Source organism: Camelina sativa, chromosome 10 (assembly GCF_000633955.1).
Source record: "Camelina sativa cultivar DH55 chromosome 10, Cs, whole genome shotgun sequence".
NCBI lineage: Eukaryota > Viridiplantae > Streptophyta > Magnoliopsida > Brassicales > Brassicaceae > Camelina > Camelina sativa.
This window is the reverse complement of record NC_025694.1, coordinates 3,121,837-3,139,874: the sequence shown is the minus strand read 5'-3', so window position 1 is coordinate 3,139,874 and position 18,038 is coordinate 3,121,837. Positions and strand designations below refer to the sequence as shown.

The following is an 18,038-nucleotide window of genomic DNA, read 5'->3' as shown; positions in this document are numbered from 1 at the left end:
TTATATGTTGGTGCTGGATCGAGTAGTGAAAACCACAAGGTATCAAGATACCGGCTTGCAAACGCTGAGTTGAAAGAAGTCAATTTGGTGTCAATTATAATGAGGGAGGTTTATGATTTTTCGTCCTTTGAAAGGTACAAAGGGGTCATCTAGATTCCGACATAATGAAAGCGTTTGTTGCCTTCTCACCATCTAAGATTAGAATTAGGTTATAGTTAAGCCCACCATATATAGGTACCCTATATTAATTAGAGTCAAGCCTCTCAAAATGCTTTATGTCATATATAGCCCCTCACTTGAAAATTTGAAATGAATATACATTACCAGAAATATATATATTTTTTTAGTTTCCCCGTTTGTGGTATGGATTTCTCTCGACTCTAAAGAGTCTAAGGTCAAGATTCAAGAACATACACAATTGGACTGCTTTTCATGGACATTTTTTGTATGATCAATTAACTCTGAAAGATAAATCTTAATTATACGAAAATTTATTTAGCAACAGATTGAATCATTGTTTCCGATATTATATACTACGAATTATTAAGTAATATATAAAAACACAAGGCGTTGGAAGTATATATTATAGGAGTATCAAATATATAATTTCATTACAGAGATGCAAATTAATGCTGAAATTATAAATAAAACCCCCCAAAAAAAATAAAAAATAATAATAATAAAACATTCCAGCTTTAGAACCGAATTTAGAAACGTAGCCGAATGAAAACGGATCAATAGTGTCCACAATATACTCGTTGTAATACAATAAGATAAGAATGGTAAATATGAACTTATTAGAAGACATGCTTAACCAGCCCAGGGATATGTGTATCCACAAAATAGCTGTCCCAGTCGATAACCTTTGGATCGAAATAGAAAGTCTTGCTTTCCGTCTGCGACACCATTTTTTGCAAAGTTTCTGTATTTGTATCATCGAATCTGCATGTGCATTTAATACATACTCCAGTTAAATGGTATAATATCGTTTAACTCTGAAACCATATTAGACACATGTACACTAATAATTATAGAACCAAACTGGAAAATGAAAAAGTTACTTACATGCCCTTGAAAAAGAGGTAAGGCTGGTAGAGATCAACAAGCCGAAATACAAACGCTATCTTTCTATGGAATTCCTTAAATTCCTTGTCTAACAACTTGCAAAGTACCATGTTTGCTACTTCAAGTCCCTGTGATAAATTAACCAGAGAATCATAAAGGTTATTCATAGATCTAACTAAAACTACCGTATTAATTATATCGTTACCTTCAATGAAATCAAGTAATGCATGGTCATGTATCTGTGGAAACTATTCATAGAACTCAATATCTGAATGTTCTTGACCCCAACGGCCTTCCCATCTTTGTTGATCCAAGGTTTGGTTGTGAAATATTTGTATGCTACTTCAGGAAATGTCTTATTTTTCNTATACATTACCAGAAATATATATATTTTTTTAGTTTCCCCGTTTGTGGTATGGATTTCTCTCGACTCTAAAGAGTCTAAGGTCAAGATTCAAGAACATACACAATTGGACTGCTTTTCATGGACATTTTTTGTATGATCAATTAACTCTGAAAGATAAATCTTAATTATACGAAAATTTATTTAGCAACAGATTGAATCATTGTTTCCGATATTATATACTACGAATTATTAAGTAATATATAAAAACACAAGGCGTTGGAAGTATATATTATAGGAGTATCAAATATATAATTTCATTACAGAGATGCAAATTAATGCTGAAATTATAAATAAAACCCCCCAAAAAAAATAAAAAATAATAATAATAAAACATTCCAGCTTTAGAACCGAATTTAGAAACGTAGCCGAATGAAAACGGATCAATAGTGTCCACAATATACTCGTTGTAATACAATAAGATAAGAATGGTAAATATGAACTTATTAGAAGACATGCTTAACCAGCCCAGGGATATGTGTATCCACAAAATAGCTGTCCCAGTCGATAACCTTTGGATCGAAATAGAAAGTCTTGCTTTCCGTCTGCGACACCATTTTTTGCAAAGTTTCTGTATTTGTATCATCGAATCTGCATGTGCATTTAATACATACTCCAGTTAAATGGTATAATATCGTTTAACTCTGAAACCATATTAGACACATGTACACTAATAATTATAGAACCAAACTGGAAAATGAAAAAGTTACTTACATGCCCTTGAAAAAGAGGTAAGGCTGGTAGAGATCAACAAGCCGAAATACAAACGCTATCTTTCTATGGAATTCCTTAAATTCCTTGTCTAACAACTTGCAAAGTACCATGTTTGCTACTTCAAGTCCCTGTGATAAATTAACCAGAGAATCATAAAGGTTATTCATAGATCTAACTAAAACTACCGTATTAATTATATCGTTACCTTCAATGAAATCAAGTAATGCATGGTCATGTATCTGTGGAAACTATTCATAGAACTCAATATCTGAATGTTCTTGACCCCAACGGCCTTCCCATCTTTGTTGATCCAAGGTTTGGTTGTGAAATATTTGTATGCTACTTCAGGAAATGTCTTATTTTTCAACGGGTTTCTTAGTGAAGAACCCACATGGTAAATGATCTCTTTTTGTTTACCGGCTTGAGCGGCCATTGATACTAGAATCGAATTTACCACCATATCTGCGGGCATCTATTCCATGCATACGTGTCCAAACATGTCAAAATCAAGATGAGTAAATAATACTACTGTATATATTAATGTCCAATGTCGAGCGTAGATTAAGATGAGTGTCAAGTAGGTACCACATCGGAAATAGCATTAAGATCACAAAGAAAGCACGTGAGTTTGCCTTTACCATATCCAACAGCTAAACTATCAATGGTCCTGTACAATTAAGACTAGATGTTTCATTGATTTGACTAGTAGACTATCAATAGGTGTATCATTTAGTATATTCGAGTAAAAGAGCTTTTGATAATTTAACCTGATGCCCTCAGTCCAACCGGGGAATGGTTCTTTGAATGTGCTGGTAATAATTGAAGGACGAAGCAGCACAAGTGATATATTTTCCCTCTTTGCCCCTACCACCATCTCCCCCATTGCCTTGGTGAACACATATGTGTTTGGCCATCCGTACATCTTTGCCCTATCGTTAATTTCTTTTTTTTTTAAGTCATAATCATTCTTTTTTTTCAAAGTTTAACATTAAATGACATTTTTATTTGCAACTTCAAGTAGGCCTAGAACCTGGTGAGTCCGAGAACCTTCATGGCTTCTCTGATGGTTTCTGGAGAGGCTCCGATGGCTTGGAGCTGGTCAAGTTTCTCCTGAACCAATTTCTTCTCACGGTTAATGTCTAGACCGGTGGTTCCATTCAACGTCTCACCCACACGGTGCGGAGTCTCCATTATCAGGCCAGGTTTTTCTCCGCACACGTAAGCTATAATATAAATTTTTATTATTTGGTGGCATTTAACTGTTAAGTTTTATACTAGTCAGTTATACTTTGTAAAGAAGTTTATTCCCAAAACAAAAATGATCGGTTTACCTAGTAAAAAAAACTCATCATAATAATTGGAGTTATTTGAATGTAAATTGTGATCAATGTAAATAGATTGGTATTTTTGCCATAATGGTCCCTTCTTTTATTATATAAAAATAAAAAAAGCGAAGAAGTATTGCATTGGTTGGTAGTTAGATGTCGAAATCGAGATAACCTGTAGGATACTCTGCATGTTGGTCCTAATATACCCATGTTCTTTTAATTTCAGTCTAATTTATAAGATAGGGTCATAGGGATTAGGAAAATCGGATACATAAGAAGTTTATGTTAATGTAATTCACCACTTGCGATCTAATAAACACAAGTTATCTCACAGTATCATTGATACCTAGCTAGCATAGTAGTTTTGTATTCATTCATACCTGTTGATACTTGAACACAGATCTTAACCTTTGCACATCTGTTGGCAAAGTTCAAGACATTGAGAGCACCGAATGTGTTGATCCCAAGTGCTGTATCGTATCTGCAAAGTAATTTACATTCCTTTAGTTTTACGGTAGTGAAAAATATTCCATCGGGATATCGTTGATGTCGATCGCTAATATGTGATTCGTTTTAAATGGATTGGTAACATATTTATTTTCCAGGAAATCAAAATTTAATTGCTATGCGATAGCCCCACACACACAGACTGACAGACACACACAAAATAAAATAAAAAGTAGTTAGATAAATTTATTTTCTGTACTGTAAGTGATAGTTAAAGTTCAGTTCAAAGGAAAGTTTAATAAATCAATAATAAGATTAAGATATTAGAATCATTACGATGGGATAAAATTATACATATATAACATATTGAAATTAGTATATATACCTTTCATCAAACTTAGTAGTTGCAGCTAAATTAACAATGGCATCAACTTGGTGGATCATCTCATGAGCTAAGTCGAGATTTTGAATACCTAAATCCTCAAGACAAATGTCTCCATTGACAATAGTGACTTTCTCTGATGTAAGTTGATTAAGATTTGGACCATACTTCTCTTTCACCACTTTGAACAAATCTTTACCCAAAATCTGCATTGATTTAAACACCTCAAAAGTTATAAAACTTCTACTATCATTCCATATGAGGTTTGGAAGATATTTGAATAAAATTATACTTTTCAAACAAGAACTATAAGTTCATAATTTTATTACGAATTCAATATATACAGATTTCTAATACCCATATTATATATATATATATATATATATATATTATTAAGAAAGAGTTTTCTAACAACTTTGATTGAGTGATTAAATATATCTAACAAGTAACAACTACAGACGTTCAAAGCTAGCCTAAATATGTGGAGACAAAACCTCGTCGTTAAACCTCTGGGTAGCAGTTTTTTCTTTTGATGCTCTTAGAAGGAGATAGAGTTTCTTCACGTTTGGTGCCACCCTTAATATCTTCTCCACAAAAACTGCAATTAAATTTTATACAATTTAACCATACTTAAAATTTTCGAGAGCTAGTTTAATTATATAACGAAGAAGCAACTTGTATCGATTACGATCGATATACGCAGTCATGTCTAGACCCCCAAAATACTGACCGGTTAGACTAATATAAATCGATTGACGTGAGTCAAATAAGCATTTCTTATATCAACCACAAATTATTTACTGAGAACTCATCAATCTTTTACTATTCTTAAATTGTAATCGATCGCTACAAGCATTTACAATACGTAGACTTTCATTACCTGTGGTACGTGGCACATTCATATTGCAATTTCTACCTTGATTGTTCTTATTTTGTTGTCGACGACATGCATGCATGAATCCAGATGATAACACATATCAACAATACTAGTGCGAGTTAACTACTAGAGTATTGTTCTTGTCATGCTTTATAAATGTATGATGCGTTAACTAATGCTATTTAAGTGTAGCTCAAGCCTAAATTGACACATATAAATCTGAGAGAGAGAGAGAGAGAGAGAGAGAGAGAGAGAGAGAGAGAGAATACTATTTGCTAAGAACCCGGCAGCTCCAATGACCAATATGGATTTGTTATCAAGGTACTGAAGAACACTTACGACCTCCATTTCTGTCGACATAATTTTATGTTTGTATATACGTTTGAGTGAGAGAAAGACTGCAATAGAGTACAACGGCATATCACATAAAGATTACTAAGATTTATAGTTTTAGGCTTTACAAGGTGAAATCAATGTGAGCACCTACCTACATTTTTTTTTCCCAACTACTTTATATTAGCTGTCAAAAAATCTTATTAGAAGTATCTAGAGATTTCAATATTTTACATATTTTGGATATGAACTTATTTGACTCAAAAACATGGCTTGGCTTAATTTAAGCATTTTCCCACGTTGAAGAGCGAAACAATTATTTAAATTATAACCATGCATCTTGACTGATTGATATGTTTAGTTTTGGTATCATTCCATTTGTTTGTTAAAAAAAAAAAAGGGGGTATGATTCCATTCTAATTGTGGAAACCAAATAATAATTAAAATTCAGAGTCAGTATTATAATTTTGCAAAACAATAAATAACGGTATTTAAACACATTTCTTTAAAATATAAAAAAAAATCGAGAGAATGTGAAAAATGTGCTTTTGTAAGCAATTTTTGTTGATATAAATGTATGGTAATTTGTTATGTTTGGGTGATACAGAATCGCAGAGTAAAACAACAGAGTAATAGGGGGGGGGGGGGNGGGGGGGGGGGACTGGGAGACGCCAAAGATAGATCTTATTATTTGAGGACGTGAACGGCCTATCATATTCCCATTTATTTATCACAACTACTTCCAAGTACAACTACTCGTCATCAAATCCAACTCGCAACCATTTAGATTGCAACAGCTATTTAAGGCATGATTTGTGGTTCTATAACTTGGGCCAAGCTCAGATGGACCAGAATACCATTAGGCCTATTCAGTATTCATGCTTGGGCTGATTAACACCCCCAGTCTGACTCAGAACTCAACAGAGCAACAATGACGGTTGACGGGACTTTCAACTTTCAACTTTCAACATCCTCTGTTTTTTTTTTTTTTTTTTTTTTTTTTTTTTTTTTTTTTTTTTTTTTTTTNAAAAGTTCAACATCCTCTGTTTTTTTTTTCTTTTTGTTGTTGTTAAAAGTTCAACATCCTCTGCTACCTCAAAGTTGAAACATTTATAACTTTTGAGCCTTAGACTTGTGTAGAAAGGAGGAATGTATATGATGACGAGTGGCTATAACAACACAGCGGAGAACCAGATTTGGATAAGTTTAGTATTCTCTTTATTGGCGCTTTACACATTCTTTTAAGTTTTAGGGTTAGCGTTGTGGTGTTATAAAAAGGTTTTCCTACTCTGTTTAATTATTAAAGGATACGTTTTATTTCTTGATTATAAACTTTTGAAAAGGTCCTCTAATTCTTCAGATTTTGGCACCTTTAAATGAATCTTCTAATCATTCAACATTTATAAATACAACTTTTTAAAAATATTGGTTTTACATGGGTATTCTTAAAAATGCATGAGAAAACAAAAACATTAGATATGTCCAGTCGAAGCCGAGTTTGCTGTTAGAGATAAAAAGGAAACAGCAATTTGAACCAGTCATACATATATAATAATTAATAAGTCTGTCAAAGTTATCAAGAACGCCATTTTTTTAATTAGCTCAAACATATGATTTGATAGAGCCAAGAGTCATATCAGATTCTACAAAAGGAACGGAGGAAACAATTGGATTAATCATAAAAAGAACCATTAATTAAAAGCATTATTTGCTAGATAGTTCTTGGTACGTAGTAGCTCTTCCCCCCAAAAAAAAGGAGAGCTTATTTAGGCATTGAAGTTTTGTTACACAGTGAGTTTAACATAAGGGCGGCTAAAAAACTCGCTTTGTAAAGAAATTACAAAGCAAAAAAGAGGAAGATTCAGACCCACCCAAATTTATGAGAACCCTTTTTTTTGTGTGTCCCTTCATTGTTGGGTTCTTTTCTATAGCAATTTTTTGCTTAAAATCCATCCTATCTTTCATAGTATTTTGGGACTTCAAGATTCAATTTAATCATTACTTGAATCCATAAAAGCTTCAGAAATGTCCAAAATAGCGGCTCTTCAGTTTGATCCTCCTGACCTGCTAATTTCAACGTTTTAGTCAGATTGGATATATGTTCTTCATAAAGTAAAAATAAAACAAAGTAGTGAAACATCTATAGAAATAATATATACATACATTACTTAACTGGTTCAATTTTAGAATCTGGTTTCCATATGCAAATAAGCATACTGCTCTTGGAATGCTGTTTTGTCCTGCTTATTTCAATACACAAATACATACATTTATGGTGAGACTCTTGAGACAGGTCACGTGTACTCAGTACAGAACCTAACAGAGAGATAGTGAAGTGAAGAGAGAGAAACCTGGAATTGAGTAGCCGAGAAGCCTTGCGAGTAGTCCAATGTACTTTCTGGAAAGGTTTGCTCTATCTTATTACCACCAACACCTTTCTGCAACATCTACAGGATATATCAAAACAAATGTTAAATCCCAAAAAATATAGTATAAAAACTAAAGAACAAAAATCCTCTTTTAAAAGATACAAAGTGTCTTTGTTTTTTGTTTTTATAAGCCCTCTAATCCAGATTTATCGAGCTTTTGTAGTCATTAATAGGGAACAATATAGATCACTTTAGTTTATATATATACTCGTTGGATGACACAAAGATGTGGTAACAAAATAAAAAGAAGACTTAACAGGAAACAATATTGATCACTTTAGATACTGATTAAAAAAAATTCAAGACCATATCATTCAAAAGATTACGAGAAAGTCTTTGTGTTTTCTAAAAAAGGTAAGCCCAAAACTAGCCATGGACTTTTTTTGTATGCTAGGTAAATTCTACAGTGACTAATGATTATTTGTTTGTGTTTACGTTTGCGTTTCTATTATGATATTCTAAGCATTATAACATGGAATGTAAACACTGTAAACGCAAAGAAACAATCCGTACTTAGTGAATCTACCAAAACATTGATCTTTGTTTAGCGAAAAGTGTGGACTAGGACTTACATGAGGGAAATTGTAAAGGGGAGAGCTAGCAGTATCATCAAGAACAGAGTTCATTTTCTCGTAATCTCTTCTTTTCTTTTCTCTCTTGCTCTGCTTCTTGAGACCAACAATGTTTATCTTCTTCACTGAATCTTCCTCAGAAATATTCCTTGGACCAGAAGAAGCATCTGAAATCATTGATAAATCGTCTTCTTCTTCTTCGTCGTCGTCTCCTTGTTGTTGCACATAGTTTTGGTCCCATGAATCTTTGCTTCTTCTTCTATTTTCAAACCCATTACTGTCTCTAAAACAAGAAGGACTTGGTGAAGAAACAGACTGGTCTAAGTATAGAGTCCATCCTGACTCGCATCCGCTACTCGAACCCAACATTTTCTTCTTTTATGTTACGTTCTATAGCAAAAAAAAAAAAGATAAAAATTCTTCTTGAGATCGAACAGCTGTGTTGAAAAAGATTTAAAGAAAAGACTCTATGAGTGAAGAATCGACTTAAAACGTCTGTTTCTTTTTCTGTATCTTATATTTATACACACACACATGCATCTACTATACGTCTCTCTTTAATTAATTTATTCATTTCAATTTTGCTCTTATCTTCAATAGCTACGGAGTATATCGTATTTTAACTTATTATCATCGTCTCTCTCGTCTCCTACTTCTTCTTCTGCCTATTAATTTTTCAAACTTTAGGTTGGTCTAATAATTTGGGCTTTTGTTTTGTCGTTATTAGAGCAAATATGAAACCAAATAAATTTTATTAAAAAGAATCAATGGATAAGTCGGCGTTATTAGGCTAAACTAGCAAGTTCGCAACATGTGAACTCGATTTAAATTGTATAATAAAAACTCTTATTTCATTTTTTTTTTTTGGTAAAAGGCTCTTGTTTCAATTTTGTTAACTCCTCTTCCAATGCCAGTATATGTAACATGGGAATGACATGCATCGTTCGTATCCAGGCATTTTTCATATTTAATCCAAAGATATAAAACCAAAACATAAATTTTGGCAACATTAAAATAAACGATCAATCGCATATATATCTAACTAGAGCGAAACTCAATACGTGGATGTATAATAAATATCATCCAAATATAAAAGTTCCCACGTGACATATTCTCCAAAACTAGTCTAGAAGAGATAAAATACCCATTGATCGTATTATTAAATGTTGATTAGTATTCATTTATTATGTTAAGTAATGTATTAGTGGAAGTAATTAGATGGTGCATGGGTCAAAGCGAGTTCGACAGACAGACAAGTGGTGACAAGAAGATCCGAGCGGTCTATTGACTACGCTTTTATGATATCACATGTCCTCACATTTCGTTTTGCTTTATTTTATTTCCCTGTCGTACTCTCTAATTTAATTCTTCACCTAAATCTCTCCTGTCGAAAATAAAATCTCTCCTAGTGATTTCTCTTTTATATGTTCTTTTTCGTGAATTTGACACTCTCAATATCTGGGATAACGAGATACATTGGTGTCATTTTAGCATGATTAAGTTTTTAAAAAAGTAATAGATATATAAGGTTAACATCATGTTTAAGAAAAGAGTAATAGATATATTGGTGTCATTTTAGCATGATTAAGTTTTTAAAAGAGTAACAGATATATTATAAGGTTAACATCATGTGCTAAATCGAAATGAAGGATGTATAAGATGATAAAACTGAAATGTGTGAAGGAACTGTATAGATATTGGAATTGCATATCTCTGATTTGGTACACATGCTATGTGAGTCCAAATAAAATTTTCAGAAAATAGATGAAAAAAAAAATTGATTGATTGATTTCATTTAAGGGTTTGTTTCTAATAGCTAGCTAGCAAAATCAGGCATGCATGTGGGCACGTGTGCACGTAAAAAAAAAGAAATACGCAAGGTTCAAAAATTCACACATGTGCGCACGTGCAACAACACGCACTTCGACCAACTACACACTTTTGCAATTTAGGCTCTTAAATGTGTCACTTTCTGATCCCTTTCTCTCTTTTCACTTGCTGATAATTCCTATGCTCTCCCGGTTTCGATGTTCCCGTCCTCCATGTGTTCTCTTAGCTTTTTTCACTTCCTTTCATATACATATAAGTGTGTCATGTGTGTGTATCCGGTTTGAATATAACCCAATCTTTTAGCAATATGTTTGTCCTTTTTCTTTTGCATGGTTTATAGTTTCTTCAAATTGATCGTGTTACTCTCTATGCACAAAAATAAGTTGTGCAGGAATTTAATTTTAAACTGTACAGGAAAGAAAATGTTAGGTTTTGGTGATGATTAAAGGAATTTATTTTTTATTAGGTGTGTATTAAAAAACTATCTCTGTTTCAGAGTTATAAAAATTCCTTCTAAATGTGTTTTGGTAATAATGTGCTTAAAAAGTTTATTAAACGTTAGCCATTACTCGCTTCAAGAGCTCTCCTCTAGAGGAAGACGTTATGAGAAGTTTAATTGTAGGGTTTAACTATTCACTAATTACAATTATAGTCCTTAATCTATTCATCTCCTTACAGACGTTATGATTTATATGGTAGATGACTTTTCAAGTTTTTAATACTATGATTACACTAAATGAATTTCTGAAAATGTCACAATTTTTTTTTGTAATTCAAGTATCAATTACAACTTTAACCACCTGACCCTGACCCATCTCCTTAGTTACCTCCAAACTGAAATTGGTGGATAAGTTCTTCATCCATGGATGTCTGACATTCACATTGTAATGTCCATGCAACAATGAGATATCTTCTTCTTCATTCTCAGAATCAGCCATGAAAATCTTTGGAATCTCTGAAGATTGCTGCCACTCCTTGAGCAACTTGTCAATTACATCCCCTGTTTTTGTGTTGTTGAAGTCTTTGTCCGCAAGTGTCAGCTTGTCGAAATCAGACACCTCAGGCCCAGCAAATATTATGATGCCTTTAACCGCAGGATGCGAATACGCTTCCCTCAGAATGTCTTCCATGTATTTCTCCTATCAAGCAATTGAATTAGTTAGTTAACCAACTTTTATGAATATGATAATTAGAGAAGATGGAAAGAGGCTTTCTTGTTATACAAGATAAGTTGATGACTGACCTGATCAGGGCATTTAGGCATATCAAGCTCTGTAAGCCAGATAGGCAAACCTAAAGAGCCTAAAGTGTCCAATGCAGATCTCATGTAAGCTAAGTTAGGCTGAGTTGGACTAAAGTGACCTTGAGCTCCAATTGCTCCTTTAATGTTCATATTTCCTGGGTATGCAAGAATCTCCTCCATCTTTTCCTTCACCTTAATCGGCGCTGCGGTAACATCTATACGGTTCTCTATCGTGTTGTACTCGTTAACGAACAATGCCACATCAGGATCAAGCTTAAAAGCCAAATTGTAGAAACTTGAAGAAGCGTTTGCACCAAGCAATTTCTCAAAGTAATCCCAATGCACGTTCTCATTAACCACATCCCACCCGGTTAACTTCCCTTTGTATCTCATCATTACCGAGTTTATCCGGTTTAATGTCACATTCATCAAATCGTTTGGATCTTCTACGTTTTGGACCCAACTTGGCTGCATTATTGGATCGTCCCACAACACTGTATGACCTCTAACCAATATCCCATTATCTTCCGCAAACTTAAGCATTGAATCGGCTAACGTGTAGTTCTCTTGACCGCGTACTTTCTCCGTTGTATACCATTTCATTTCATTGGTGAAGGATGTGATTTTAAACCGTGACGCAAACCATTTTCTGTACCCTTCGCTTTGTAGGATCCGAAAGTTCATTGCACAGCCTAAGAGGAAAGATGGTTTGGTTTGTTCTACGGATATCACTGCGCCGTTTACTGTAGTTTTATTCTGATAAGTTACTTCAAATCTCACTTTGTTCTTCCTTATCTGCAATTAACATAAGTCATGTAACAGCATAAATAGCACACCGATAGATAGATAGATAAAAGAATATAGATGTGAGACCGGGCCTAGAAACTTGGTTTAGGGGATCAAGACCGGGTTCAAATTTTCAAAATTATAGGCTTAATATGGTCGGCGTCAAAGACGAATTGGGCTTAATTGGACTGCATGATCACAAAACCCTAAAAATTTAATATAGATTTCTACAGATAGAAAAGATCGATCAGTGCTACCGTTTCAATAAGTTGGTCTTGTTTCAGTTTCCATTCTTCTTTGCTGAACTTTTTTAACGACACATCTCTTGCAGATATCTTTGCTTCTTCATCATCACTCTGTTTCCACATAATTAAACCCGCGTTGACACAGAGTTATATATACATAGGAACTAACATATACAGATAGTGCTAATGTTATTTGTACCTTGAAAAAAATATCTACAGGGCCTGAAACATCTGTCACAATGCCACCTTTAAGCAAAGTCCAACATCCTTGCTTTGCCCTAACTCCACCTCCATGAACAAGTCTTCCATTTTCAGTCTTGAACATAACTCCTACCTTATTCTTGTTTCCTTCTCTCAACTTCACCCAAGCTGTATTTCCATTAACAAAGAACCTATGGATGTTTCAATCTAATTAATCCAAACTGAAAGAAACTATTAGTGTATATAGAGTACAATTAAAGTCTCTGTTTTAAATAGAGTCATTGTAATATACAGAACACTGAATCTAAACCAAAATTTAAGCCGTACCAAACTGATCTACGTAAGACTTTATTTTTGGGTAATACACTGCCTAAACCAACACACTAAAAACTAAAACTCTTGAAACAAAACTGGAATCAGATTGAACACAACTATAAAGAACTGACCCAATTGTCTCTGGTTTGAAACAGTAATTTACTAGACAAGAAACTAAGAAGTGATGATGTATTATATTATATAACGTAGATAAATGGGTTGCATCTGTAAATTTATAATTTACCAGAGAAGCTGTAAATGTTTCCTTGGTGAAGATGGATTCTCTGTATCATTCCCCTAATGGCTCTATTTCCATATATTTTCCATTCTTCATCAGAGTCATCTTCGACAGAGCGGCTAAATCGTAAAAAATCCTTGTGTTTCACTGCTTGGTGGAGGATTCATTACACACTTCATATATACCAAATTTTACCATAATTAGAAACTTAAAATTTACAACAACAAAAAAAATCACTCATTCGATGAAGTTTATCAGTTTTGGTTACCTCTGTTTTGAGAGAGTCGCTTTGGGAGAAAGGATCAATGGCAATCCCTGAATGCACAAGACACCAGAGAAGTAAAAGCATGAAGCCATCGTTGATATTCTTCATCGTCCTTGCTACAATTTTTTAAGAAAAAAAATATGTAAGGTATATCAAAATTACATAATATCAAAAATTATCTTATGTGTTGCGCATCACACACCTTTTTTTTTTTCCTAAAGACACACGTGTGTCAGTTGAGATACGAATCCGTATCTCACAAGTTTAGGAATTAGGATCTTAGTGAATATTGTGAATTTTATTTTAACAATCTTTTACTTTAGGAAATTAGATATGAATATATGATCTTCTGCATATATGTATATGTACTGACCATATAGTGAAATCATGCAGAAATTCTCAAATCTTGAGTCTTTTTCCTCTCTTTACAAAGTGGGTACTAATCCCAAAAAAAGTTATAAAGTGTGATTCACTCGTGTGAAACGCTTGCAAGCAAATATTTTGTTTGGTTAGCTAGAGTGAAAGCGACCAGGAAACAAAATTGTAACATAGCCGTTAAGCAATATGTCAAGTTAAATAAGTTGATGCAGACTATGCTTAGAATGTAATTTAATAATCGTAATTTTTTTTTTTGACGAAGGACTATGGGCTTACACAAATTCAATTGGGATGTTTTATTATTCACCAAAATAAAAGGGGAGATGTTTCATTAAATTTTCTATTCTGACGAAATGAAATTTCTTTTATATATTTTAAATAAGTTGACCATTTATAATATATGTCTTTTTTTCACCAATAGTTAAATAGTCTATTAACTTTAGGCATAACTTTTCTTCAAGAAGCTCCTGTAAAAGAACGTTATGGTTAATGGTAGATGACTTTTCAAGTTTTATTATATGATTATGATAATTTCACATATTATTGTTCTTAACTCAAGCATCAATTACTACTCTAACTACCTGACGCTGACCCATCTCCTTTGCTACCTCCAAGCTGAAACTTGTGGACAAGTTCTTCATCCATGGATGACTAACATTCACACTGTAGCGTCCATGCAACAATGAGACGTATTCTTCTTCATTCTCGGAATATGCTGTGAAAATCTTTGGAATCTCTGAAGATTTTTGATGCCACTCCTTGAGCAACTTGTCAATTACATCCCCTGTTTTTGTGTTGTTGAAGTCTATAATATTATTCTATAATATCAATCTATAATATTATTCTTTTTTTTTTTTTTTTTGACAACAAAATACCGGATTAGCTCAAACGAGAATCTACATTATTATTCATAAATTTAATTTTATGTATGTCATGTGTATAAGTGAATTTGTCTATTGTATTTGTAATTTATTGTTAATAATATTTTCTAAATATTACAAATTCAATTTCAATACCATAAAATTTTGAATATCCGAAATTATTGTTAAAAATTGTCTCAATTCATAATTTTTAAAAATTAAACTATTAAAAATATATCTAAAAATTAATATCACTATAAATTAATAAAATATTTTGGTCTCAATATTATTAATTTATAGAAATTTTACTGTATATAAGATATTTCGACGTCTTAATATATATCCAATGTAAGTCATTTAATTAGTATTCCAAGTCCAAAATAGAAACGACGCATCTGGTCGAACTTCCTGCGATTTTGACAATTAATGTTGGGTCAAAACATAAAAATGTATGATTGCATGAAAAAAAGATTTGGCTTAAGCAAAGAAATTTATACGAAACAACAACGTTTAGAGAAAGTTTAGTATATTGATGATAAAATCCCTTATAGTTATATTATGGAACCAACTCAATGATGCTCAAATGGAAGTTTCGTCTTACACAGCTGCTACAACTCAAAACAGACAATATTTTTTCGCTGAGAATCAAACTATACCCAAATTCAAAGTTGTTGTAAACATAGCGTCTCAAACAGGTAAGACAAAAATAGATGGTTTGGTCACTGAAGAGGAGGAGTCATCAGGAGTCAACGTAAAGTTGTAAGAAGCTTTTGATTTGGTGAAAGGCTGAGATATATTGAGCACATAGTCACCCTGAAAAAGTGAAGCCTCAAAGAATCCATTAGCATCAGTGACTCCTGTGGTTTGGCTGCGAAACCCTCCCCACTCACGTAGCAGTTTGTCCACGACGTCTCCGGTGGGTAGGTTTCTGAAGTTTCCATCGGTGAGGCACATTCTGTAGCAACCTGATGGAGAATATCCTGCCCACATCACTATTCCTCTCACCTTTGGATGCGCATGGCCTTCCCTTAGAACTTGCTCGAAATACTTGGCCTGCAAGAAAAACAAACACCAAACAGGGGAGAAGTGCTCAAACTCCATTTTAATGGGGATGAAATAACAAATGAGAATTCAATAATGATAAGAGAATATAATTAAGTTACCCGGACATTGTCAGGCGCATCAACGTCGACCTCAGTTAGCCAAATAGGCAAACCAGTGGCACCAAGAGTATCAAGAGCTGATCTCATATACGGAATGTTAGGAGTGCTAAAATGAGACTCAAGACCGATCCCTAAAGGAATGTTTCCAGCAACCCGGATAGATTGAAGCTCCCTAAGCTTTTGCAAATACCTTGCTGGACTAGAACTTTGATCCTGAGGTTGCTCTAATGTATTGTATTCATTCATGAACATTGTTGTCCGTGGATCGAAGGCATGAGCCATCGAAAATGCGTTATAAGAGGTTTTATAACCCAACTTACTCTCAAAGAAGGAGAAATGGAGATTCTCATTCACAACATCCCAACTCGCAAGCTGGCCTCTGTATCGCGAGACAACTGAGAAAACCCTACGTTTCACGGCGTTGTAGAGATCGTTACCGAACAGAGACTTCACCCATCCAGGTTGATACTTAGGGTCGTCCCATAAAATATTGTGCCCACGTATAGCGATTCCGTGCTGCTTGAAGAATCTCAACATCGCGTCTGCACTCGTATAATCCTCTATGCCTCTTATTCTTTCTGTGCTGTACCATTTCATCTCGTTCCCAAAAGTTGTCACGGTAAATCTTCGAGTGAACCAGTTTTGGTATGCTTGACTCCCAAGTATGTTATTTTCTACCGCGCATCCGAATGGGAATCCGAGTCGCCTTTGTTCTATGGTAATGGTTGCGTTTGGTACCGTCTCGCCGTTGTCATTCACAACTTTGATCTTCACGACACTTTTCCTTTCCTTGTCAATGCTCTGCTCGTGGTGAGAGTTCCACTCTTCTTGTGTGAAAGGTTGCAAAGAGACGCTATCTACCCAAATCTCAACCGTTCTGTTCGCGCTCTACACATGACCATGGAAATATATATAGGTTGAGAAAAGAGAAGCTTGCAAAATTTAGAAATGCATATAAACAATTGAGACCATGAATATGCTTTCGTATATACATACACCTCGAAGTAGAGATCGGCAGGACCAGATTCATCAACGGTGAGACCACCTTTGAGCATGGACCAGCATTTGGATTCAGCAACAACCGAACCGGCATGTTTATATTCACCATTCTTCTTGAAAACGGCGTTTACAGGAGCGTTTCCTACGCTTACTTGTAACCAGGCTACAAGTACAACATAATAATACATGAAATGATATTTCTATAGAGTGTGCACCAAGAAACACAAATTCAAAATTACTTATACCCGAGAAAGTGTAGAGAATTCCTTTTTCCAAGTAAACCTTCTGTGAGACGCTGTCGTTAGATTGATTCCTCTCTGTGGCAACAACAAACTTATTACCTTTGAATTCTCTGAAATCAACTTTGGCGTTTCCGAATTGTGACCAGCTCTGTGAACCATTTTGCAGGTCAGGATTCACGATGATCCCTCCATTGTATTGTGGTTTATTAGGGATCTCTAGACACTGCACCAAGACAACAACAACAAAAAAAAGGACTCAGAACAAAGTTTTTAATGAACATGAAGACTGAATGAACAGAGCATTGCTTGCCTCTATTGTTGCCGAGTAATCATAAGGGACAGACTTTTCTTCACATCCTGCAAAGTGGTAACGACGTTTAATACAAAAATCTATTTTCTCATTTATAATAACTACTAGAGTAGATATATTGTAAAATCATAGGCTAAGATGAGAAGAACAACTTGATAGAGAAAGAACGCAGAAGGCAAGCAGCAGCAGTAGAAGCTTCATTGAAACACCTAAATTAAGAATTCACTTTGTTTGGCTGATGATTGAGGGTTTCAGTAATATACTAGTATGTTTTATAGTCTTGGTATATTTTCCATTTATGGAAACTTTTATCACACATAAGAAAAAAAAAAAAAATGTCATCATTAAAGAGGTCAATAGAATAATTAAATCCCCGTCAATAGTCAATATTTACAGTATGTCTCTCTGTTCAA

At 34.0% G+C, this 18,038-nt stretch overlaps 3 protein-coding genes and 1 pseudogene across 8 annotated transcripts; all 4 read right to left on the bottom strand.

Moving 5' to 3' along the window:
• LOC104716771 (fatty acyl-CoA reductase 3-like) lies at positions 560 to 5,639 on the bottom strand. 3 transcript variants are annotated; one of them, XM_010434211.2, is made up of 11 exons: positions 5,486 to 5,639; positions 4,834 to 4,937; positions 4,343 to 4,545; positions 3,891 to 3,991; positions 3,213 to 3,405; positions 2,950 to 3,111; positions 2,768 to 2,849; positions 2,536 to 2,654; positions 1,271 to 1,418; positions 1,066 to 1,193; positions 560 to 942 (listed from the first exon to the last, which is right to left on the bottom strand). In XM_010434211.2, exons 1-11 carry the CDS (start codon positions 5,634 to 5,636, stop codon positions 798 to 800), a joined length of 1,536 nt encoding a protein of 511 aa, XP_010432513.1. In that variant the 5' UTR covers positions 5,637 to 5,639; the 3' UTR covers positions 560 to 797. The 3 variants fall into 3 exon arrangements, with proteins under 3 accessions (XP_010432513.1, XP_010432512.1, XP_019086040.1); XM_010434210.2 differs by lacking the exons at positions 560 to 942; positions 1,066 to 1,193; positions 1,271 to 1,418 and adding exons at positions 1,677 to 2,059; positions 2,183 to 2,310 and having other exon boundaries at positions 2,388 to 2,654; XM_019230495.1 differs by lacking the exons at positions 560 to 942; positions 1,066 to 1,193; positions 1,271 to 1,418 and adding exons at positions 1,915 to 2,059; positions 2,183 to 2,310 and having other exon boundaries at positions 2,388 to 2,654; positions 4,847 to 4,937.
• Positions 7,200 to 9,045, bottom strand: LOC104716769. 4 transcript variants are annotated; one of them, XM_010434207.2, is made up of 4 exons: positions 8,551 to 9,045; positions 7,901 to 7,996; positions 7,713 to 7,789; positions 7,200 to 7,616 (listed from the first exon to the last, which is right to left on the bottom strand). In XM_010434207.2, the coding sequence occupies exons 1-3, from the start codon at positions 8,917 to 8,919 to the stop codon at positions 7,733 to 7,735; spliced, it is 522 nt and encodes a 173-aa protein (XP_010432509.1). In that variant the 5' UTR covers positions 8,920 to 9,045; the 3' UTR covers positions 7,200 to 7,616; positions 7,713 to 7,732. The 4 variants fall into 4 exon arrangements, with proteins under 4 accessions (XP_010432509.1, XP_010432507.1, XP_010432506.1 ...); XM_010434205.2 differs by having other exon boundaries at positions 7,200 to 7,613; XM_010434204.2 differs by having other exon boundaries at positions 7,535 to 7,613; positions 7,723 to 7,789.
• On the bottom strand, positions 11,143 to 13,783 carry LOC104719993 (annotated as a pseudogene).
• On the bottom strand, positions 15,599 to 17,826 carry LOC104719991 (anti-sigma-I factor RsgI6-like). The gene is made up of 6 exons (XM_010437969.1): positions 17,778 to 17,826; positions 17,626 to 17,672; positions 17,319 to 17,538; positions 17,073 to 17,236; positions 16,075 to 16,962; positions 15,599 to 15,964 (listed from the first exon to the last, which is right to left on the bottom strand). Exons 1-6 carry the CDS (start codon positions 17,824 to 17,826, stop codon positions 15,599 to 15,601), a joined length of 1,734 nt encoding a protein of 577 aa, XP_010436271.1.

Bases quoted from the DNA above. Each gene is read 5' to 3' on its own strand.
- LOC104719991 (XM_010437969.1), bottom strand. From the start codon at position 17,826: ATGAAGCTTCTACTGCTGCTGCTTGCCTTCTGCGTTCTTTCTCTATCA. The intron at 17,539-17,625 runs GCAAGCAATGCT...GTCTTGGTGCAG, and splicing joins ATTACTCGGCAACAATAGAG to TGTCTAGAGATCCCTAATAA. The intron at 16,963-17,072 runs GTGTATGTATAT...GGTCATGTGTAG, and splicing joins CTGCCGATCTCTACTTCGAG to AGCGCGAACAGAACGGTTGA.
- LOC104716771 (XM_010434211.2), bottom strand. From the start codon at position 5,636: ATGCCGTTGTACTCTATTGCAGTCTTTCTCTCACTCAAACGTATATAC. The intron at 2,850-2,949 runs GTTAAATTATCA...TTAATTGTACAG, and splicing joins GGTTGGACTGAGGGCATCAG to GACCATTGATAGTTTAGCTG. The intron at 1,194-1,270 runs GTAACGATATAA...AATTTATCACAG, and splicing joins ATTACTTGATTTCATTGAAG to GGACTTGAAGTAGCAAACAT.
- LOC104716769 (XM_010434207.2), bottom strand. From the start codon at position 8,919: ATGTTGGGTTCGAGTAGCGGATGCGAGTCAGGATGGACTCTATACTTA. The intron at 7,997-8,550 runs GTAAGTCCTAGT...TATATCCTGTAG, and splicing joins CCCTTTACAATTTCCCTCAT to ATGTTGCAGAAAGGTGTTGG. The intron at 7,790-7,900 runs GTTTCTCTCTCT...TGAAATAAGCAG, and splicing joins TCTCGGCTACTCAATTCCAG to GACAAAACAGCATTCCAAGA.